The 25,519-nt window shown below is 36.5% G+C and overlaps 1 protein-coding gene across 4 annotated transcripts in view; it reads left to right on the plus strand.

Annotated features, from left to right (window-relative positions):
• Positions 1 to 25,519, plus strand: part of vav2 (vav 2 guanine nucleotide exchange factor) — a 206,121-nt gene that overhangs the window by 145,487 nt on the left and 35,115 nt on the right. For all 4 annotated transcript variants that reach the window (XM_067375592.1, XM_067375589.1, XM_067375590.1 and 1 more), the window contains exons 4-6: positions 4,389 to 4,457; positions 19,198 to 19,303; positions 24,658 to 24,756. In XM_067375592.1, the coding sequence (XP_067231693.1) occupies positions 4,389 to 4,457; positions 19,198 to 19,303; positions 24,658 to 24,756 (274 nt within the window). The remainder of the gene's footprint in view (positions 1 to 4,388; positions 4,458 to 19,197; positions 19,304 to 24,657; positions 24,757 to 25,519) is intronic.

Below are 25,519 nucleotides of genomic sequence, written 5' to 3' on the forward strand. Positions count from 1 at the left end.
GATCAGCCTGCAATAGTACAGACATTTCAAAATAAGAGTCCCGGTGTATTTCGGGCTTGTTTATAATTAAAAGTGACACGCTAAGTTTTTTCTTTTTCTTTTGGGCATTATTGGTATTTTGGTTACACAATAAATTGTATTTAATTTGATTTTCATTTAATTCATAGTAAATTATTGTAGCCTCCCCCACAGGAAGAAAAGACTAAGAACATTATTTGACACACATATTCTTCATTATATAAATTTTACTAAAATCTGTGTCCCATTCACTGAGAGAGATAATATATGACCACAAAGAAAACATAGGAAAAGGAGAACCATTTAAATGCTGTAAGTTTGCATAATTTACAATGCATAATAATACATAATATCAGTATGTAATTAAATGTAATAGTATGCTATGTAATTAAAATTAAATAAAAAATAAAATAAATAATGATAAAAACATTATTTGTTTGTCACATGTAGTAGACCATTTTTGTGCTGTGGGTAATAGGAGGATTTTTCACACGGCTACCACGGCAAGTATATTTCAAACCTGTGGGAAGCACTGAGAAATCAAAAAAGCTTCTTACATGTTCAGAATGCTGTTAAAAAAAAAAAGTGAAATATAGTTGTATAGACACTTTCAGCATGAATGAAAAACTTTAGCTGGTTTTGTAATCATACTGCTGTTAGCCCCCGCTATGGCTAATAGAAATTGAATCAGTTTCACTTTTTTTCCCCTTCACATCATGGAGCAAACTACTGAACGCTTCAGATGTTTCAATATTCTTCAAGCTCTTCTAAGCTGTCACTCTCAGAATAGAGAGCAAATATCTGTTTCTGTGAGATAACAAAAAAAAACAGGGATACTGTTTGCTTGGACATAAATGAAATTGAAAAGAGTTTGATGTGTCTGCCAAATCCAATTAAAGCTAGCATTGGCCTGATGTGTTTTAGCCTATAATCACTGAGGGATGGGAGCAGCTTTCATATTATTCTGATATCAAATAATCAGGTTGTCAGATGCTCCTGAATTTTTGTGTGGGTAAATATAGATGTTTATTCATATGTGTTACTCATGTTGCTCATGTCTATGTGCCTGTGCATTAGTGTGTTAACAATGCCTGATCGTTTATTAAGCAGTGAATGATTTTAGCCAAAACAAAGACTCTTAATTGGTCCTATGTGCATGTTTGATGTTGACAAATTAAAGGTAGGGTTGGCAATTTTCAGAGAGGCTAGCAATTGTGTGCTAGCTTTGACAGTACAAGATCCCACCCTCCCTTTGAGCTCTCTATGCCATGCCTCCTTCAAAACACGTACACGTACGTTAAAAGATTAGTTCACGTCAGAATTAAAATTTCCTGATAATTTACTCACCCCTGTGTTATCCAAGATGTTCATTTCTTTTTTTTTTCAGTTGAAAAGATATTAAGGTTTTTGAGGAAAACATTCCAGGATTTTTCTCCTATAGTGGGCTTAAACAGGAACCAATGGTTTGAAGGTCCAAATTGCAGTTTCAATGCAGCTTCAAAGAGCTCTACACGATCCCAGCCAGCATTCCGTAAAGTCATGGACGTGCATCGCAGAGCTAGAGCGTTATGAGCATTTGTGGTTAAAAAGTATAGACATTTTTATTTATTTTTTTAGAAAATTACTGGTCTTTTAACTAGATAAGCCCCCTTGTTCCTCTGCTGGGATCGTGTAGAGCCCTTTGAAGCTGCATTGAAACTGCAATTTGGACCTCCAGACCATTGGCAACCATTGAAATCCATTGTATGGAGAAAAATCCTTGAATGTTTTCCTCAAAAACCTTAATTTCTTTTTGACTGAAGACATGAACATCTTGGATAACATGGGGGGTGAGTAAATTATCAGAATTTTAATTCTGAAGTGAACTTTGTGATTGGTCAGAACTAGAAGAACTAGAAAGGTGTATTATAGATAAATGTGAAATTATCCATGAGTAACATTTTTTTCACACATTACATTATTATTATTTTTTTCAGCTAAATACCTGCAGAATGTTATTTGAGTTAGATGTATTTTGCAGACAGTTTAGATGAGCAAACAGTGGTACTGTATTTATTCAAAAGCTAAATGCTAAACACAGAAACGGTAACTAGAGAACCTGTAAACCATTGGTTTACATTTGCTTTGACAGGAGATGCAGGAAGCAGTGTTTAATTCACATGATTAATTAGCATGACATTTGTGAGCAGGTTTAACCTTCTTTTATTATAAACGCATCTGAAGCAGATGAGGAGGAAGTCCTTTTGAACCAAGATGTTTAATTAGCGAATGATTTGATGAAGCCTTGTAAGCAGGCTAATTATTTTGCTATCAGCAATTATTCCATCATGCGATACAACATCTTTGTGTTTTGAGTTCATGATGGTTATAGTCACTCATCACAAAGCCTTGTTTTAATAAAATACATCTGAGTGAAACATTTATACTTTCACCTCAAAGACATAATGCATCCATTCGGAGGTTGTTTTCCTGCCGATAATGACTGTGCTGCATCATAATGATGAAGAAATGAATGGTTTGGATGCCATCTACAATTGAGCTTGTCATGGCGACATTTTTCAAATCGTTTACTTTGGATTGCAAGTGTTTTAGAGTCCTTAGGTGGTCCCACCCCTAGAGTTATTCATGTCTATTTTATGTACGAATTGTATGTGCATTGATTTGACATATATACACAGCCATATGATCTGTGTCCATCTATTAGGCTGACTGGCAGCAGCTTTAATGTTAAAGGCAATGGTGGTGTGCTCTGTTAGCTGTCAGAGAGCATCTCTCTCTCTCTCTCTCTCTCTCACTCTCTCTCTCTGTCCATCAGAAAGGATAGCATGCTCAAGAGTCATGTTGTTGGGAGGTGTGAGGTGAGGACTTGGTCACATTGTCAGAGTGTGTGTTTGTTAGTCTGCTATTGTGTGGGTGAGGATGTCCGATGTCAGCATTGGTTAAGAAGGGAGGCTCTTTGTGCATCTGACCTCAAAAAACAAGTGACAGTTTGCTTAGATCATGCGTTCAAGCCCTCTAGTAATATGACTCAAGGTCAGAGTCTTTCCTACCCTATGGCTCTATATTTCCTTCCCTCTCCCCTTTTCTCTCTCCATCACTGCTGTTTGACAGCTCCGTAGAGACAGGAATACTGCATAGTTATGATTGAAGAGATGACCCTCTGTCAACATGAGGTTGAAGTTAATTTTGACATTTTCTGTAAAAAATATCAATGCTCTATGCCTGTGCATAACTATAATAATAACTATAACATAATTGTCATGATGCAAGGGTGGTGTTGTTTTTAGAATAGATTAATGGGTTGATATTTATTTGTGAACAGAACTGCCATCTTGGAACAGTCAACAAGGAGACCTTAATGAATGGAAGTATATAACGTTCTTTATCAGTGAAACATTAAAACATTAATTTAAACAAAATGCTGATTCTTTCAGGAACAAAACAACTGACCATCTTTATGAGGTCATGACATCCTTATATAACATGACATCCTTATATAACATGACATCCTTATATAACTCACAAAATATCTGTGTTGTGTCTAAATTGTAAGTTGCTTTATATTAACTGCTTGTTTATTGAACTGTTGTGTAAGAGAAATATAATATCCTCACCTGCTAATCACATCCATAGAGGGCCATAACACACCGTTGCTACATTTTATATAATTGTTTCCAAACATTATGTGAAGAGCTCCATAAAGCCATGATGTTTTGTGTTGCATGGAAATAATGCATAATTCAAAGGTGTGAATCACAACTATTAAATGTTGTGACTTTGAGGCGTACCCTATACACGCTAAAGTGAAAGTGACACGACTTGCCTCAAAATCACTTTATTTTCCATGCCTCATGTTTTTTGCATGCCGTATAGCACCTTTTGCCCCACATAATATGCGAGATTAAGTGATTTGATGAGATCTCTAGAGGAAGAGCCATGCCATTAATCGAATAATTGATCGGTCTTCCATTTGCAGCTTTCTAATTGGCTGGTGAATGTTCATGAGCCCTGGATTTAAAACCCCAGCGGGTCTGCTCTCTGAGGAGTCTGACACGCAGTTACTGAGAAAGGGCTGAAGTGTTTGCATATAGGTGTTCCTGTCAAACTGCAAGAGCCTGTGTCATTCAGTCCTGCCATGGCCTTTTCACTGTTCCAACCGTATTCTGTCAGAAATCAGATAAGTGCCTTTGAAACATCTGTCATATTGTTACAAATGTCAATCATGGAGAAGGTGTTCATGAATAAACCCACCTGTTGAATTATGGATGTTGAGGAGTGAATCGTGCTATATTCTTTTTTTCTGTGTGTGTGTGTGTGTGTGGTGACTAATGCTCTTTTCTCTCTCTCTCTCTCTCTCTCTCTCTCCCCAGGCCGTTTCCATCAGAGGACACTGCGCTTAATGAAGATGACGTGTACCGGAGCTTGGAGGAGTTGGCAGAGTAAGTGTTCTAAATCATAGAAATGAGCATAAAACAAGAAGGGCTTTAATCCAAATGTTGTCTGTAAAAAGTCCAGGGTCTGCATAATAATTTTCCCAATTTTTCTGTTCATGGTGTATTTTTCAGTTCTGTGGCTATTGAAGTTCTTTGGTGGAATTATTCCGAGCTAAATTTACTCTCATGAGCTTATCTTTTCATGCAAATTGATGTTGCAGCCCATCTGCAGACATTTTGAGACATTTTGCATTGCTACAAGAATGATATTGCTCATATGCTCACATATTATATGATATAGCTTTCATTCTTAAGATCGATCATATATTCTTGGGGGAAATAACAGCAGTTTGAATGACTATATCTTTGTCATAGTATCCTCTCAATGGTTAAGGGTATTTTCCATTACTGGGGCAGCTTATTGGGTCAATAAATTGATCTCTTTGATGTGAAGTGTGTCATTCAGCTTCTCCCTGGAGCCTTATAAGGCGTTGTTTAAAGTTAAAATAATTTTCTTGTTTAAAACTGTGCTTCTTTCCAGAATGAATCAGTATTTTTTTTTTAATGAATGGTAAAGTTGGACTTAAAGTTGCCACTGTCATTGCATAGTTTGCTTGTGCTTCACTTTATTTGTATCATTTTGTTTTATTAGTATATTTTTTTTTATTTACACTACCGTTCAAAAGTTTGGGATCGGTAACATTTTTAAAGTTTTATAAAGAAGTTTCGTCTGCTCACCAAGGCTGCATTTATTTAATTAAAAATACAGTAAAATCAGTAATATTGTGAAATATCATTACAATTTAAAATAACTATTTCTATTTGAAAATATTTGAAAATGTATCATTACTCCAGACATGATCCTTAAGAAATCATTTTAATATGCTGATTTGCTGCTCAAGAAACATTTATTGTGCACAGATATTTGTGTACAATATTTTTTTTTTTTAGGATTCTTTGATGAATATAAAAAGTTAAAACATTTTAAATGTCTTTACTGTCACTTTTGATTGATTTAATGCATCCTTACTGAAAAAAAAATATATTAATTTCTTTCAATTCTTCTCAAAATTATAAAAATAAAAATTCTTACTGACCCCAAACTTTTCAACGGTAGTGTATAATGTTACAAAAGCTTTGTATTTCGGATAAATGCTGTTCTTTTGAACTTTCTATTCATCAAGGAATCCTGAAAACTGTTTAATTGATAATTGATAATAATAATAAATGTTTCTTGAGCAGCAAATCATCATATTAAAATGATTTCTGAAGGATCATGTGACACTGAAGACTGGAGTATTGATGCTGAAAATTCAACTTTTCCAACACAGAAATAAATTACATTTTATATTATATTCCAATAGAAAACAGTTATTTTAAATTGTAATAATATTTCACAATATTACTGTTTTTACTGTATTTTTAATTAAATAAATGCAATCTTTGTGAGCAGACAAAACTTCTTTTAAAAATATTAAAAATCTTACCGATCACAAATTTTGAATGGTAGTGTATATATTTACTGTTTTTAGAATTTTAGAAATAATAAAGAAAATGTTTTGATAAGTGAGATCTCTGATTGTAGTCCATGAAAACCAAAAAAAAAAAAAAATAGTTACAAACCCTGGTCCTGAGATTTGTATGCATGTGCGTAATGAATGCTTTGTTTTTCCAGTCTCTTGTGTGCCTACTTGAGGAAGCCTGCTTTGTGTTTCATAGGAAATTAGGTTATTATGCCACTTTCAAGACAAAGTTGAAGGTAGTAATACTCAAGTTTAAATTTCCTGTTTCCAACCTCATTCAAGTAGCACTCCAGTCATGCTACTTTAAATTCTCTGACATCAGCTGGACTGTGCCCAGTGGACCATTGCTTTAGTCTTTGCCATTTAACTGGGAGATGGAGGAATTCCAAGTTCTGATTTTTATAGAATGCTGCATTAATTAGTAGCATTTAAATGTGATTGGAATGGAATGTAGTTTTATTTATCTATTTATTCACATAGTCACATCTGCAGTGTCTGGCTGGTGCAGTTACCCTCGCACATATAACCAGGCGTTAAACGCATATCCGGTTGCCATGGCAATGCCATGTGATGCTTAGGCTGGCAGTGTGGGCGTTAAGAAGATTGAGGGAGAATGAGGGAGGGGGTTGTGTAGTGACAGGCCTGACTCTTGGCTGATTAATTGTGAATAATTGGGTAGCAGGGCAGATAGGTGTCATTCATCTGCAGAGGACAGCGTGACACAGACGTGTTAGTGTAGACTTACACTTCTCACAATGCCTGTAAGAAACTTCTGTGGAGCTGTAAATGGAGATGAGCCTCTATCACAGCTCAACTGGTGTCAATTTAATAGCAGCCCAAAGAAACATATCTTATAAAGATGCTATTTTAAACCAATATAAAGTGAGAGTAGACAATGTTTAATTCAGAGCAAACTAAAATAAGGTGTTTATTGTGCTCTTATTAAAGGGGACATATTATGCCCCTTTTTACAAGATATAAGTCTTTGGTGTCCCCAGAATGTGTCTGTGAAGTTTCAGCTCAAAATACCCCACAGTTTATTTATTGTAGCTTGTTAAATTTGCCACATTTGGGGGTGAGCAAAAACACACCATTTTTGTGTGTCCCTTTAACCCTCAGGGGTCTGAGGATTTTTGGTGCCTTGGAGAAGTTTTGACATGCCCTGACATTTGTGCTTTTTTCAGTTGTTCATAAACATATTAATGAAAAAAGTGTCATTACACTGTATTCAGCACAAACTAGGCTACAATAATATGTGAGGAACATGTATGTACATGTTTGTGTTTTTGAAGGAATAATGTTTATGCATGGTTATTGAAAAAACAAAAAAACTTAAGTCACTGAAAAAAGGCCAAAAAATATATATTAAATCTTTGTTCAAAAGACTTCTGGGTATTTGAGGTTGTAGACTAGAGTTTTTGCTTCAAAATGAGGTAAAAAATTATGCTGCCTGCTTGTTCATATAAAACAATAGAGAGATTGTTTTATACAATAGAGAGACAAATCCTCATGTATAATGGGTGATTCTCACCTGAGAAGACAAAAGAATTGCATAAAGAGCTCTAATGAGCTGCATAAATAATGAGCTCTTTCAGTCAGGTAGGCTGTGAAAAAAACCCCTGTTGATCATGTCTCAAATCTCATCATAATGTAAATCAAACATACAGAAAAAATAGCAATAATGTGAAATATTATTACAGTTTAAAATAATGGTATTCTATAATTAAAATATAATGCATTTCTATGATGTAAAGTGTCTGAACAGTTATGTTACCTCTATGGCATTTCATATAGGCTTTTAGCTTAAAAGCATGCACATTTGGAGAAATACTGATGGATTCTCATATGTTTGTCAATTTTCTATACAGAAGAGTATATTTATTCAGGATTTATTGTCATTACTATGAGTGCTGGATACTGTTTACTTTTGAATTCATACTTGCAGCCGGAGGGCGCTCTGTACACCTTTAGTCCACAAATGCCTGAGCACTAAAGAAGAATAGGCAATCAAGGAACTAACTGAACTAACAGAGGCCAGAGATCGCTAACTATGGCTATTCAAAACACTTTTCAAGACAATAAATACACGACTGAGACGATGAATGCATGTATTGACTGAATTTGCCTCTGAATACCGCTGGCTCCGTGGGCGTGGCCGCATTAGCGGATAATGAGCTGAATCACGGACTTCTGACATGGCTCTCTTTTCATACAGATTATATAAACACAGAACATTTGTTTTCGATTTGACTTACACAATTTAAAACCTGACATTTCAATGTTTTTTTAGACATAAGTCTAATTTTTTTGTCATTAGTATTCACTAAGTTACAGTTTTTCTAAGAACTATCAGATTGGACTTCGTTCAGAGGGAGATGAGAGATCGCGCATCATGTTAGTTTTCTTTATTTTATAAAAAGCACAACATTTTGTTGTTACTCTGAGTGTACACAAATAAAAGAAGATATTCCACAGATTCAAATGGTGTATAACTCTTAATTGTATGTGCAACATTGACAGAGTATTTTGAATCTCTTTCACACTGGTTAGAAAAAAAACGCGGTGATCACGCCGGCGTGACCGCCGACCTGAGAGTGTTAAATGCAAAGAGCTGCTTCTCCCAGACCCCTTTCCAGAATAGGGCAGAGCTTTAACAACTCATGCTTCGGATACTCAACATCAACAAAACTGGAGAATCTCACGCAGCCAAAATGTCAGAAATTGTCAGTAGTGGTGTTCAGTCGGACACTGGTGGAGATATTCAGGAAGAAGTTAGAACTTTTGTGGATAAATTTATGTAGTTGTTGTGGATTTAAGTTGATTCAACTCAGCATGTATAGTCATGTTAATCTTTTGTGTAAATCCAGCATGGAACTGACTGTATATGAAGCAGTCTGGCATAAAATTATTTGCGATTATAGAACTTTACAGACTTTCTTCGGCACATTTCCTTCATAAATTAAATTCAACCACGGCATTCTCAGCGGCTCAGATGCTGGGAGTCTATGGAGACTCTTATTTTCGTTGGTACATCCAATAACAGAACATTTGTAATAGGGGTGCAAGGAAGTAGTTCCGCCCAAAAAAGGGGTTTTAAATAATGATAATAATATAATAAGATGTTTATTTTATATAGCGCCTTTCTGCAAACTCTAGGTCACTTTACAATATTATAACAAATAAAGATTACAGCAGACAGAAAAACAATACATATAAAAATAAAATGCATACCATGAATCAGATCATGCAGTCAGAGATCAGAAAAACAAGAAACGAAAAGATATGTTTTAAGGTGGGTACAAGACACTTATTTGCACACTTGTGTCGTCGAACTGTTGTATAAATGCGATATCACACTTATAGCCGTCTAATTTGACTCTATATCAGCATGGCTGTGATTGCCTATGGCCGAATCACAGCTGTGCTGATATGGAGCAACATCGCACAGCTACTCGTGTGATATTGCTCATGTGTTAAGACATAATTTTTTTATAAATGCAGTGTAATGGTGACTCTTTCATTGGGATTATTCATTTCTACATTTCATCTAGATTATTCATTTTTACATTTCAGGCCATTTCAGGGCAATTTTAACTGATTATTACACTGGCAGTGACTCTTGGAATCATTTCTAACAATATCTCATATGTGAACTAGCTAGATACCTTTACTTTGGCAACATATTTACATCAGCAGAATTCACAAAACAACCATTTTTGAAACATCAAGGCATAAAAAAACGCATTATCAACAAATGTAAGAATTCCATCAATTGACCCTTCGCCGGGAGTTTGATTGACAAGTGATCTAACCAGTCATAACGTCGAATCTGCCATTTTGTCCGACAAAACAGTCAGGAGTTAGAAGATTAACCTCAGTGGACTTAAACTTGAAAAATCATGAGTATCAGTACATTTGAAACAACTTTCCTTCTCATGTTCCTTCCGCATTTGAAACAACTTTCCTTCTCATGTTCATTTATATTTATTTGATGCTATAAATTAACTAGTAAAAATTAACTAGGTTTTTATTGTTCGAATATCTTAAAAAATTACACAGTTTGAAAGCTGGGACTTTGTTTAATATCATAAGTAACCTGCTCTGTCTTGTCTGTCGACGTGTTGTCAGTGTCCTGTGATGTCTTTTTCACTCTGTGTGGCATGACAGTGCCATGGCTTGTCGGACAAAGCAACAGTAACTAAGAGGGGCGGGTCTTTGCGAAGGGTAAATCAGCTCAAAACTGTCTCACTCTGGCCCCGGGGCATCAGGCCATCTTTACTGTTGAGTCCTGTGAGGCCATATGTGGGCCTTTGACATTTCCACTGTCTACAGCCTGCACTGATCCATATCGACTTTAGACGCTGTCTGATATGGCCTCAAGTGATTGCTGACCTCTTTCAAAGTTCTTGATATCCCTCTGCCATCTGACCTCTCTTTACATGCAGATTCATGTTGAAACACATCTCAATGCCAAATCTAATAGAGGTTAAACCCACAGCCAGAGCACAAGCACTCACTGCAATGCCAGTGATAGAATAGAGAATCTGAGCAAATTAATGAAACTACCCATCCATGCAGACCCATGACCTTTTACAGCCATAAATATGGTTCAATTCCAGCACAACACTGCCATCTGATTAATGGAAAGGTCCCTGATATGATGCGCCGGGACACAGTTTAACAAGCACTTTCATCAGGCTGCTCGGAGCTCTCTTAATTGGACTGTGATATCATTGTCTGCTTTAATGGAAATATGCATGAAAGGGTTTTCTGCAGTTCTACTGAACCTATAGACATCATGTAGCTTCAATAGGTTTATTCATATAAGCCCTGTGTCTGTTTCTATTAGATTGGAGAGCTTTCTCAACATTGTGCCATATGTGGGGCCAAACGGAGTGTAAATAAGAAGACTGCTGATTGTCCTCAATAATAGTGTCATGTTTTTTCAGTTATTGAATTAAAGAGTGCAGTTCATTTGAAGAGAAAAAAAGAAAGTGCTAATCAAGGTGCTTTTGTGGAAGGCTAATGATGTTGAAGAAGTTCTTTAGTAAGTTCACTCTTGAATGTGAGAGATGACTGAGACACTCCTCTTCAAAAGAGCTTTAAAAGAGAGACAGCATTTACTCATGCTGCTTATGGCCAGTCTTTTTAAAGGGCACCTTTTATGCAGGCGATTGAGGTGTTTTGTTGTTGGATGTAAGAGTAAACATAACAGTCTCGTTTGATGTAAGATTACAGATAACATTACGCAGTCTCCATGTACTCCTGAAATCAGCCGCTGAAGACGCAGTTTTATTTTTGAAGGGAATTCGCCCCCATATACCTAATTCGTTTATGTCTGAGCAAATCATTTTACAATACAAAACACAGGTTTTGCTAAAAAGTTGTTACTCAAGGATGGATCAGTACCAACTGTTCGTGATTCAGCTTACAGTCTCCAGAGTGATACTGAATACAGCTAATGAAAGGGAGAGCACACACTTTATTATATTTCATCAGAGTTGTTTTAAAGCTTACCAGTTTATTAAGCACCCCCGAAAAGGCAGAAGGTCTTTATATATTTGTTAATTGTAACAAGTGTTTTTGTGTAACTCACTGTGTATGGTAACAAGTGTTTTTGTGTAACTCACTGTGTATGTTGATGATAATGCAAGGGAGAGAGAGAGTTTAATGCACACTTCTTGTTTTATTAAACTCTTACAGTGATTTTCTTGAGTGAAAAAGGACGCTTAATCTTCTTGGGTGAAATACAATTAACGTCATAAAACTCATTAGTAAAGTTTTGGCCATCATTCGGACAGGGTCCGGTAGGAACTAATAATAGAGAAATGCATAATGACAACACAAGTTATAACCATAATTAAACTAAACTATTCCTGTTCTATCTCCATGCAGCATATATTCTCTGGCTCTACAGGCATTATTGTCTGAATCCGATTCAGACTGAACACTGTTACGGAGAGTTTCTAACATTATTAGTGTGTGTTGAAGCTCTGCCCTCTTAGACCTGGAGCAGCAGCTCATTTGCATATAAAGGGGGGACACTCTAAAACGGCACCCCTAAAAAGTGGCAATTTTAACATGCTATAAAAAATTATCTGTGGGGTATTTTGAGCTAAAACTACACATATACACTCTGGGGACATCAGAGACTTATTTTAAGTCTTCTAAAAATATAATAGGAGCCCTTTAAACTGAAAAGTACAGTCAGGCCCGTCCTTAGGACAGTGCAACAGACCCCACCCCCAGAAATGCAATCACAGTTTTTTTTGTTTATTTGTTTTTGTTTTTTTTTACTGAGAATGTATGGAAATATTTATTTACAAAGAATTTTCAGGGTTTTTTTTTTTACTTTATTTTATTTTATGATATATATTCAAATAGAGATAGTTATGAAAAGATTTTGTGAGCACAGGGACTGACAAACAGTGTACTCGTCTGACTACATTTAACAGTCTCTGAATTAAAATGTTAAAGGTTCTCTTAGCGATCCTGGGAGGAGTAAATTCCTGTTGACGTTCAAAGTGTTGTTAAACAAAACAGAGGCTAGCTAGACCCTCCCCTCCGTGCTTCCTGAAACAGCCATGAACACGCATTTAAAATCATTCTAGTTGGTTATTGGCTGGAGCATGTTTATTATGATTCGTGGTCCAGGCTGCACCAGTTTGTTTTTACTGCCGTTTTTGGAGCTTGTGGTGACTACAGAGACCACGTTTTTTTACAGTGTGTTCAGGGGACAGGCAGCTAGCGGATAGTGAGGAGATGTTTGCTGTATGTGACAAAAAATGTTTTGGCCTAAAAACGCGTGACATCACTTAGAGCGCCTTTAAACATTTAAATTTTTTATGTAGATACATGTTTTTTTCTTTTGCAAGTTATGCATGATGGGCCAATGTGTTTCTGAAATTATGTAACAGTGATTCAGAAGGGGAGCTCCATCACAATCTATTGCCTTTATTTTGCACACACCTCTGTATTTTGACATGTTAACGGGTTCTGAGCAAGCGACTGCGGTCTTGAGCGCTGTGTATTCAGGTATGCACTGAACCGAACTGACTACTGTTGGTAATTGAGTGGTATAAATATGGCAGGGTTGTTAACTCTGGGTTATTGTAATCTGTGAGTTCACATCCAATCCAGCCCTACTGGATTTCCAGCGTCATTGTCACTTTCCACTGTATTTAATGTGTTCATCCAAAAACTGACAAAGCATGAAATTGTTCAATTTTAGCAAGCAGACTGTGTCTCTTTCTCCATCAAATAGCAATCAGATGTTTGGATGTACATCATGTCAGCAATGATTTACTTCATCCTAACTGGTTGCTACTATTTTACATTCTCACCTGAGGCATTGTGGGTAGAGGAGCCTCAGGCCAAAGCACTCTGAGCCTTCAAGAGGGACAAACTACTGCCATTGGCACCTGTCTCTCCTGGCACTTCAGATTGAACTCTGCAGCCAGGGACCTATTCAGTCAAGATGATGGGCAGGTTTGGAAATTTAACAAACGTCTAATAGAATCCTCAAATAATGTATAGAACATCTCCTGCTCCAATAACCTGCATGTTTCCATCATGCCACATTACTGTTTATTCAGCCCTCACAAGCCATTCTATAGGTAGCATATGACAAAGATTTTAGATGAGATGTTTCTTTACACTGAATTTTTTTTAAATATATTATTCATTTTTAAGGCACATGGTTAGACATAATTAATTTATCTTCATTTTAAACACATTTTATTTTACATTAGTCAATGTTTTTAGTTATTTCAGCTCAGTTATATTAAGTAGATTCATATATATTTAAGTCTGTGATTTCGAGGAAATGGAAAAGACCTGTTAATGTCTGCTGGTGCCATCACTTGCACTTAAAATACTCAGTCATTTTTGGTCATACAGATAAGAGTAATACATCTTTTGAATCTATGAAAAGTCTACTTTTATTTGTGTGCACCCAGAATAACAACAAAACGTAATTTTGTAAAATAATGAAAGCAAACAGGGTGCGCTTTCTGCCATCTCGTTCAGTTCGACTAGTAGTCATTCATTTTAAGTGATTAGTTGACTAATCATACATTTATTATTAAACCATAAATTTTATAAACCATATAAATTAATAAACCATATAAAAACTGTTTTGTAATTCTAAATATTTGTGAACTGAAGGAATTTCAAGTAAATATTATTAAAATAAGTGATAATTTAATCAATTAAATTCTAAATGTACATTTCATCAAAGTGCCTTTAAGACAAGTCATTTCACTCTGTGGCCATCGGGCATCCTGGGCATCATGCCCTATCTCTTTGAATGGGGAAACATCAAATTCTCCAAAACTGTTCACCAACCTTACGATTAAATTTCATATTTGAAATCACCAATGAAATCTAACAACAACTGGCTTATAAATTTAGATTCTAAACGCTCGAATCATGACAAAAAACTGTATTTTTCAGGCTGGATCAAGCTAATGCGCATGCGCAGACCTAAATGCGCGTCTCTTCAGAGGCGAGCGTCTGACTGTTTCTATAGAAACCGGCAATTCTAACGGCCGCTGAAGTGACGCGATGACTTTACCAGTCGGCGATTGGCTCTTATTTAGAAGGCGGGACTTATTCCGCCATATTGCGCGTTACACTTTCTCCCATTCAAAACAATACGAATGAGACGTCTTGTGTTATTCTATAGTCTTTGATTTCATTTACTATTATTAAACTGTTATGTCACTATTATATTAACTATCAGCCACGCTGCTGTCATGAAATGTACAGCAGCTATTGAAAAACCCATCTGTGTCAGCCACTATGCCTGTTGTCTTCAGAAAGGCTTTAAGATTGTCTAAGACTCAAGGTCACATCTTCTGACAGATATGCAAAATGTTGCCTGTCTGATAACATATGTACAGAACTTTACACCATTTTGGGCCGTTCTAGTACACACGGTCAGTGTGGCTGGGTCAGTGTGACTGGGTTAGTGTGACATGCATGAAGCAGCAGCATGTGGTCCTCTTTTCTTGCCATGCCCTGAGTCCATATGTAGCGTGTTCTGCCAGTGTTATCAACTGTTCCCCTTATCTTCCCTCTTATTACTTCATCTCGAGTTGCTAGTATGACAGTGTGCGGTGAAGTTTTATTGGCACAGTTAACTTTTATGAGTTTGGGATGGATCCTTTGCTCTGCTCTAAACATGGTTTTCCCTTTCTGGGTTTGTGGTTGGCTAAGTGAAGGAAACGTTCAAGAATGCTGTAACACAAGTGAAATGCAGCACTTTGAGAGGTCATGATGGTTTAGACAGCATGAAACCACAAAATATTTCATGATTGCAATGAATTCTTTGTTATGACCTAGGTGGAGAATCTTTCCACACTTTCAATATACAGATTATGCAAATTTACACCATATTGAATCATAAAGTAGATTTTTACATTGGCATTCATAGAAGTATATGTATAATGCCCACCCACCAGAACCGCAAGTTGGATCAGCCTTAATAACAATCATTTGACAGCTGATCTTTTGACTGTTGTAGTCTTGTATAATGACACATTTTGTTCTCTTTCAATGTGCTCACTGATTATGGCCAAAAGTTTGTTTTTTAACATAATGTCACTTAATAGGGTCATGTCATTGCATACAAACGTGGACAACCTATTTTTGCCATCCATATTTATACCACAGTGAGAAAAAAGACCTGTTCCTTTTTTGGCAGATTCTGCCTTCATTTTTTCTACCCGATACAATCCACTGTACAGATCACTGCACTTCACATAGTGCAGTTAATGCTTGTCCTCAGGGATTTGAGGTCACACAATAGACGCCATTAGAAATCTTTTTTGCCTCAGTTCCTTTGCAGTTTGGGACCAGTGTGATTCAGAGGAACAATGTTTTTTATCCCTCACTCCATGTTGCTCTGACAGACAGCAGCTCTGTGAGTGGGGAAAGTCAACCCAGCTAATGAGGGAGGGCAGTAAGCCATCCGTCCTTCAGGGTGAACTGTACAACCTCAATTAATACTTCAAACAATCCCTTGTCCATGTGGACACATTGCTGAATGTTAGATTGAGGCCAGCACCTTTCTTTTTATTAGCTTGTCCATTCCTACCTACTGTTCAAACATACGCATGCATGTCATGTTTTGTCATTTTGCAAAAAGGAATGACATTCAAATCGTGTTCAAAAAGGTAATTATTTTGAATTCAGCAATTTCACAGTTCTCTCATAGGGTTTTTAAAAAGTGAATGTAGTCTTCTCCATGTACTGCTCCTGTTGGAAAACACTGTTGTAATGCAAGAGTTCAATAAACTTTGTCTATTTGATCCTTTTTTTAAAAGGATCCTTTGAAGGAGGTATTGATTGACAGGACAGTTCTCCCCACAGCCTTCTAGTGGCTTTACAGGAATTACAGTATTTTTATTACATTAATTTACTTGTGCGTGTATATATTAAGAATAAATACTCTCTCTCTCTCTCTCTCTCTCTCTGTGTGTGTGTGTATATATATATATATATATATATATATATATATATATATATACATACACACACACACTACAGTTTATAGACAAAGACTGTATAGTTCTATAAAAGATTGTTAAAGATATATGATCAAAATGACTGATTCAGGTGCTTTAGACTCCTGTGGACATTGCAGTATTATGGGAAGGATCCAAAGTTATAGTACTTGTAGCATATCAATTAATTTTACTCTATTCTGAAAATAAATATAAGATGTAAAGAAACATACAAGCAGACAAAAGCCCTTGTATGAACAAACTCTCTAATAAGGCCCTCTAGAAATACATTAAATTACCCATAATGCCATAGTAGGGGGTCTACTATCAAAGAATTCCTCAATCCATACATTGTTCACAGTAAATTTTGAATCTTATTTAGCAACCACAGGTGCAAACCAAAGAATTTCAGTCGCTCAAATAAATTTAATACTGAAAAATTATACTCTTAAGTAGCCTATTATTTGTTCTGTAAGTCAGATGAGTGACTGAAGGTGTTGAAGTTCTTTATAAAATTGCTGTTCTGGATGTGCAGGTATAGAAGGTCACAGAGATGGATTAACACCCAGCAGCTCTTGCCAGGCTAATAATCCTCCAACAACTGGCAACTCACTCCAGCTTGCTTCAGTACATCTATGCCAGTCTTTTTCTATGATTCAAATGGCTTTGTTTATAAGCATAGTGATAGCTTAGATATTTATGCATTGTACAGACACAGGTGTGGGATGTAGCTGTGCATTGAGCAGCTAGCCTGGTAACTCAGAACCCTGCTGAAAAAGCCCAATTAAACCAACCTGGTTTGCTGGTCTTGGCTGATTTAAGATAGTGGTTTTATGCTAGTTTTAACTAGTTTAAAAGTTTTTCACATCCTCGCCAAGTAGGTGTTTAGCTGGGCAGCGAGTTTGTCTCCCAGCATTACCAGTTGAATAATTTTCCAAATATCTCTAAAACCAGCCAAAAGATCAGCAAACCAGGTTCAGCTGCTTGTTTGTTTGTTAGTTTTTTTTTTTAGTTTGTTAGTTTTTGTTCTTTGCCAGGAATTTACCAGGTATTAACTTTCAATTTTTCACAAATAAGTGGATTTGGCCAGGGATTGCTGCAGAAAATCAAATAATTTCTTCTTTTTGTTCCTTTAGCAAAGCATTTATTTAGTATTAGCTTACATTTGCATTGAAATATGCATTCTGCTTAAAAACATGGCGTGTTATATAATAGCAAAGCGATGGTATATTATTGTAACATGTAAGTAATCTTCTTACTGACTATTTAAAATGCTTTTCAGATCATCCTAGCACACTCAGACAGGTTGTTTAATGCTAAACAGCTTAGGATCTCTACACCAAACAGAAATTCTTTGTTATCTGCTAGACATATGTGTAAATATACTTCTGCATCTCATTATAAAAGCATGTGTTAATTTTGTTATCACTTCTTTTGGAGGGGAGGGCAAAAAGAAGGATTGAGGAATGCGTTTGTATGTCAGTTCTCCATGAGGCAGTGAGCTAATCTCCTCGGCAGGCGTTTGATTCAAGCCACATTAGCTTTTCACACTTTTTTTTAGCCTGCAATTGGACACATCAGCAGAAGTGATGAAGGAACTTGTTGCTGTCTGGTTGCGAAGCCGTCTGGTGTGTGTGTGTGTGTGTTTGAGAGAGTGTGTTCTTCTCTTAGGGAGGAATGGATGACTGATTTGATTGTTGCTGTGAGAGCACAGCTGGGACCAGGACACCTTCTGCTATGTCAGCCCGCTTTATTTTGGCCATTCCCTTTTTCCCCCTGAGAGAACAATGGTAGAGTGTGCTGTGATGGATGGCATCTCTGCGGTCTCAGGGCTCTTTTGATGTCTGATAAACACATACACAACCTAATCAGGGTCACAAACTGTGTGATGACACTTACTATCTCAAATGTGTCATAATTTTGTCTCAAACACTTTGCAATTTGTCCTTACCAGGAGCAATGTGATAAATCATTATCATCCCCATGTTAAACTGATTTTGTCACTTTGTCACCATTTATGACATGCTGGATATTTCATTGCATTATTTTGTCTCTCAGTATTTTGCTTCAAGTGATGACAAAAGCGTCACTTGACACTTGACGTATTGTGACTGGTTAGGACATAATATGTTCTCCTCTTTGCCACCACATACAGTAATTCCATTCACTACTGTACTGTATAATGTTTTTTATGCTTACCAAGGCTACATTTGTTTACAGTAACATTTTGAAATAGTGTTACAATTTAATACAACTGTTTTATACTTTAATATATTTTAAAATGTGATTTATTCCAGTGATGGTAAAGTTGAATTTTCAGCAGCCGTTACTCCAGTCTTCAGTGTCACATGATCCCTCGGAAGTGGAAAGTTCAAAAGAACAGCATTTATTTAAGACAGAAATCTTTTTTTTATCTTTTTTTTTTATATAAATGTCTTAATCTTTACTATTACTTTTGATCAATTTAAATCATCCTTGCTAAATAAAATTAATTTATTTTTAAAAAATATTACTGACCCCAATTTTTTGAAAGGTAGTGTACTTTCAGACATAGAAAATTACTCTCAGAGCATTAAATGGGCAGACCTCAGAAAATGCCTTCGTGTTCAAATGCTTGCTGCTTTCCCAAAGACAATTATAAGTAAATCCATTTGTATCTGTCTTTTTTAATGTATTTTAACCCACTTTTTCCTTTGTGCCCTTTTTCTTGCACAGTGAGCATGATGTGGGAGAGGACGACATATATGACTGCGTCCCCTGCGAGGACGATGGGGACGACATCTACGAGGACATCATCAAGGTGGAGGTTAGACAGCCTATGGTGAGTGAGACACCATATGGACGACGCTCATTGGTGCGTGTGTGAGAGAGGATATAGATGGATTGTTTCCTGTCATTTCCCACGGCTGTGCGCGTGTTCACTTGCTCTGCTTACATTTGCTGCTTTGCCTCCTTAATGCTGCAGATCAGATACATGCAGGTAAGTGTCACGCTGTACCGCACATGATTCCCTTATGACCCTTCAGTGCTCCTCTTTCCTTTCCTTTAAATGTGTGTCGGCGCAAGCCATTGAGCCCTTTACGCATTTTTGAAAAACCTGTTGAGCAGTCCCAGATTCCCACTCACATTCACAGTTCTATGAAGTTCCAACAATTTTATTTACTAAAAAAGAATAGGCGGCCCAAAAATTTTAATTTCGTCATCATGTAATTACCCTGAAGATGTTTTGAAAAATGATTATGCTGCAATTTTCCAAACAGTAAAAACATATGGTGACCAGGGACCAAAAAATATCTGCATAACCCCTCAAATCTCATTTGTGTATGCTCATATCTCACATAAAGACAATTGACCAAACAATGAACAAACACTGAACAGCTGTATTTGTATTAACTAATGTTAACAAAGATTAACAAACACAGTAACAAATGTATTGCTCATAGTTAATTCATGTTTGTTAATACATTAAATAATGTTAACAAATGAAAACTTATTGTAAAGTGTTACCAAAATGTTTGGTTGTTTTCCACAAACAAAACTATTGTTGACTTCAGAAGACTTGAAATGGTACTTTAATAGTACTTTTTATCCTTTTTGGAATTTTATGGAAAAGAGAAGCATGAACATTCTGTGAAACATCTGCCTTTATGTTCAAGTGGATAAAAGTTAGTCATATGGGTTAGGAACAACATGAGGCTGAGTAAATGATGTCAGACTTTTCCTTTTTGATGAACAAAAGATGTATTACCCTTATCTGTATTTTAAGAGTATCAGAGTATTTTAAGTGCAAGTGATCGCACTGGCGCCTCCATGTTAGCTGTCATACATTAAATGTGCTACTATTCAGTTTTCATATTCTGCGCAAACACTTGAATAGCCCACATTTTTCTAGGTTAACGTTAAAGCGAGCGGCCATGTAAAGTTGCTACTACTAACGTTTCAGATGATAAGCCATATTTGAGGTCGATGAATGATAGGCGAGCATTTGGATGTCCTGTCCAATGTACTGTAATTACCACATAGACCAACTGTAAATTATCTGTCTGTCACAGACAGCGAGACTTCGCCACTTCCTGTGGATTTTTTTTTCTTCCTGTGACTAAAACTATTTTTGTTGACTAAAGATTAGTCGACTATTAGGGGGCAGCCCTTGATAGCACTAATAATTTTCTTTTTATAAATAAAATTAATCCTTATTAAGTTACAAAAGATATTCAGTCTAGATCAGCATGTTTTTTTTTTCTTTTGTTCTTTGATTAACATTAAGGACAGACGGCAACAGGTTTATTAGCCTGCTGTCACTTTAAGGCCAAATGCATGGAGCCAATATACTGTTACACATACTTTGTCTTTCTCAATTGTTTACATTCACTTAAGACAAAATCTACTGTGTTTATGGGGATATTTTAACATAATTTTGTGTGCATTTATTTGTTCAAGCACACGAGGATGCAAAAAAAGAACTACAAACTACATGAGAGGGTTTTTTTTTTTTTTTTTGCACGCACTTTAAATGTGTGCACACCACAGAAAACAGTGTGTGAGTGCTGAATTGAGTTCTCTTCCTTATTGTGCTTGAATGGTTTAAAATCACATTGAAATTCACGACCAGGAATCAGTAAGCGGAACTGAAATGTGTGTCTAACAAATCAACAGTTCTTGGAAATTTAAGCCAGTAGCTGTCACCCTGTAGCCCAAGATTGGTTGCCTACTGATGCTAAGCAGGGTTGAGCCTGGTCAGGACCTGGATGGGAGACCTCCTGGGAAAACTAGGTTAAGGTCTTACACTAAGAAGTGTTACAGTGTACACAGTGTAACACTAAGAGGTGTTAGTGAGGCCAACAGGGGCTGCTGCTCACCCTGTGGTCTCTGTGGTTCCTAACGCCCCAGTATAGTAATGGGGACACTATACTGTCAAAAAGCACCATCCTTCAGATGAGAAGTGATGAGAAGCGAGGTGTGGTCACTAAAAATACCATGATGAAGAGTAGTGGTGTAAAATTTGCCCATTGGCCTCTGTCCATCACTGTGGCCTCCTATCATCCCCATATATATATATATATATATATATATATATATATATATATATATATATATATATATATATATATATATATATATATACTGATTGGCTTCATCACTCCATCTCCTCTCCACCAATTATCTGGTGTGTGGTGTGCGTTCTGGTACAATATGGCTGCTGTTGCATCATCCAGGTGGATGCTGCACATTGGTGGTGTTTTAGGAGATTCCCCCCTTCCATATGTAAAGCGCAGTAGCTTGCCGTGGTGTTCTGAAATGAGGAGGCAAAGTCCGCCATAGTTTATTGTTTATTTATTTATTATAAATCATGTGTAAGTTACTTACTCTTAAAGGGTTAGTTCACCCAAAAATCTAAATTCTGTAATTAATTACTCACTCTCATGCCGTTTCACACCCGTAAGTCCTTCGTTAATCTTCGGAACACAAATTAAGATATTTTTTGTTGAAATCCAATGGCTCAGTGAGTCCTCCATAGCCAGCAATGACATTTCCTCTCTCAAGATCCATTAATGTACTAAAAACATATTTAAATCAGTTCATGTGAGTAGAGTGGTTCAATATTAATATTATAAAGTGACGAGAATATTTTTGGTGCGGCAAAAAAACAAAATAACTACTTATTTAGTGGTGGCCGATTTCAAAACACTGCTTCAGGAAGATTCAGAGTGTTATGATTCTTCTGTGTCGAATCATGATTCTGATCATGTGTCAAACCGCCAAACTGCTGAAATCACGTGACTTTGCGAACTTTCCGAACCACTGATTTGACACGCTGATTAATAATGCTCCGAAGCCTCCTGAAGCAGTGTTTTGAAATCGGCCATCACTATAGAAGTCGTTGTTTTTTTTTGTCTGTTTTTTTTGCCGCACCAAAAATATTCTCGTCACATTATAATATTAATATTGAACCGCTGTACTCACATGAACTGATTTAAACATGTTTTTAGCACATTAATGGATCTTGAGAGAGGAAATGTCATTGCTCCCTATGAAGGCCTCACGGAGCCATCGGATTTCAACAAAAATATCTTAATTTGCATTCCGAAGATTAATAAAGGTCTTACGGGTGTGGAACGGCATGAGGGTGAGTAATTAATGACAGAATTTTCATTTTTGGGTGAACTAACCCATTAACATCGTCACATTTTCCTTGTTAAATAAAAAGAAAAAAGAAACCAAATACAACTGTAATACAATACAAATGTAAAAATGCTTATAAGATTTGATGAGATTGACTCGGTTTTAATAAATAGAACAGTAATTGCATTGTTATATTTATTAAAACCAAGTCAATCTTATTAAGTTAGTGTTATAAGCATTTCTACATTTATTCCAAAATAGTAACTAAAGGCAGTAAAAATGTACACAATATATTTTGAGTATTGATGTTCAGCTGTTCTTTTTAATATTCAACTTGTTTTCAGATCATCAGTCATGCTTGGTAAACACTGTCACAGATACAAATCTTTAATTTCAACAAGCTGATTGCTCACTAACCCCCCACCTCCCAGTCATCATGTTGATTTTGACGTAACATAAAGTGGTGATATCTAAGTGGGTGAGCTGTTCACTCACTGTTTAATTAGTCATCACATGACGGAATGCACATGTAAACAAGAGGCGGGATTTATCACACAAACCAATCATATCCAATCATAACCAATCACATCCAGTCATAACGCAATGGAGGCATTGCCTCCTCTCACGTGACTTTCCCCCATTCATTCTCAGTTACGCTCCACAAAACCCACCGCAAGCTTTAGGGTGTCTGTTGATTCTCTATGAGCTGAGAGGAGGCATGAGAGACACGGACTCCCGCTGTAACTTTACCTGCGGGTGTCACTGTTGGACAGTGTTACTTAAGAAAAAGAGTGACTTTTTAATGTCACATTTTGTAATACTTGCGTTGCTTTATTTTTGCAATATGGATTATATTCTTATCCTATGTTTTTGGGGAGGCACTGCTTCCCTTGCCTCCTTGGACAAAACGCTCCTGGTAAAGGGCTTGTGCTGAGAAAATCTTTATGGAAATGTAACAAATTATCAAATTTAGAAACGGTGCTAAAATAAAACTGGTTCTCGATACCCAACACTAGCTTCTTTCTTCCTTTGCTAGAAATGAGAAGGAGGGGAGGCAGACTCAGTTCTGATGTCCGTCTGAGTTTAAAGTGTGTGCTGTCTCACTGAGTGAGCTAATGTTAGGTTATTTTAAACCCACGAGGGAGGAAATCTCTTCTGCAGACAGAAAACTGCTGGGTCCACGCACATAGATACACACACATACACACTCAGACGGAAACTCACAATCTGTGTCATCAGACAGATGCTACAACAAGGACACATTAGACTCTCAGTGGGGCAAATACAGCAACTTAAATGAGGGAGAGAAGAGAAAATGGTGGAAAAAGAGTGTCAGAGACCAAGACAGATGTGATTCTGAAATTTTTTTTGTCTTTTCACAAATTATAGCTTCTTTATCTTTTACTACAATAGGCACTGGAGTTTCACATTAGTCAGTCAAAGTCACAGATATATTTGCCTTTCCCAATATTGACTGCTTTCATTGTTGCTAGCCGGCCCTTTGGAAAGATCCCGATTTTTTTTGGCCATCTTGCTCTCTAATGAAACAATTGTTTATGATCTTAAATTTCTCTGGATGTGGGCAAGTTTGCTTTGGCCTCGTGCACCACCAGGCCCAGATGTTCAAACCTGATCGCATTACACCAAGAGCCATCGATTATGCTTAATCAAATGCATCATGTTCTATTAGATCATTTTCTGTTGTTATTGTTTTGTGAATTGACCTCATTTAATTCATCAAAACCACATTTATGACTTTCCTACAGTTTTGTGTGTGTGTGCTTTAGACTTAGACGTGTATGTTGTTTTGAATGAATGAAAGACTAAACTCTTGTTCTTGCTTCCTTGTCAATGTTTCCCTTGAGGTTTTGTTGTGAAATACTCTGTCCACCTTTGTCTTTTACTGTAGTGCGCTTTGGCCATCCTGATTGTGACCTGAATTCTTTTGAATAACAGTTTGGCACCTTGTGCAGGTGTTTAAATGTTCTGAGCTGGCATCCTGCAGGATGATACCAACATCATTTGTGTATTTTTTACTTCTTCCCATAACAGAAAATGGGCATGACAGAAGATGATAAGAGAAACTGCTGCTTGGTGGAGATTCAGGAGACCGAGGCAAAGTACTACAAGACACTGGAGGACATTGAGAAGGTAATGGGGGAAAAGTAGCGAGTCTTAGAGCTAGAGAGAGTGGAAATAAAAGCCTGGAACTGGGTCAAGGTCTTGCTAAGGTTCTCCGAGGACAGTTAGGTAACTTAAAATAGATGGAGGTAGAGGACAAAAGATGAGAACTGAGCCATACAGTAGGTGACAAGTGTACTTCGGTGGCCTGTGGAATTAATACAAAGTTTTATTGTGCACAAATTATTGGTGCATGTTATTCCAAAGGAAAAAAGAAATAGGGATGCACAGTATATCTGTACCATAACAGTTAATGGCCTATATTAGAATGAAAAGATTTTCATTTTCAATTGTTCATTCTCATTTCCACATTTTTATATTTAGATTACCTTTGTTAATAATTTAATAACAGTTAAATATAGTCTTTAGCAAATTCCTAAATTCACATTTTAATCTAATAATTTTAGTTTTTAGTGTTTTTAATTTATTTAGACAAAATATTATAGAATTAATAAATATATCTTCCATTTCTCAGTTATTGGGCAATAATTAACAATAATTATTGGCAAATCGGTATCAGTCAGATATAAAAAAAAATGCATTTGTAGTCTTTTAAAAGATTAACGATTAACATCTGAAAAAACTTTACCTTTTGACTGATGTCATGTAGACCATAGACCATGTTGTCTGGGAAAATAATGTAAACAAATGGCTGCCTTGGCATTGTTTTAGGCTACAGTGTAAAACTGGTCTTTTCTTGATGTGTGTTCTCCCTTTGCCCTTCAGACTCAGG

This window comes from Chanodichthys erythropterus, chromosome 22 (genome assembly GCF_024489055.1).
Source record: "Chanodichthys erythropterus isolate Z2021 chromosome 22, ASM2448905v1, whole genome shotgun sequence".
Taxonomy (NCBI): Eukaryota; Metazoa; Chordata; class Actinopteri; order Cypriniformes; family Xenocyprididae; genus Chanodichthys; species Chanodichthys erythropterus.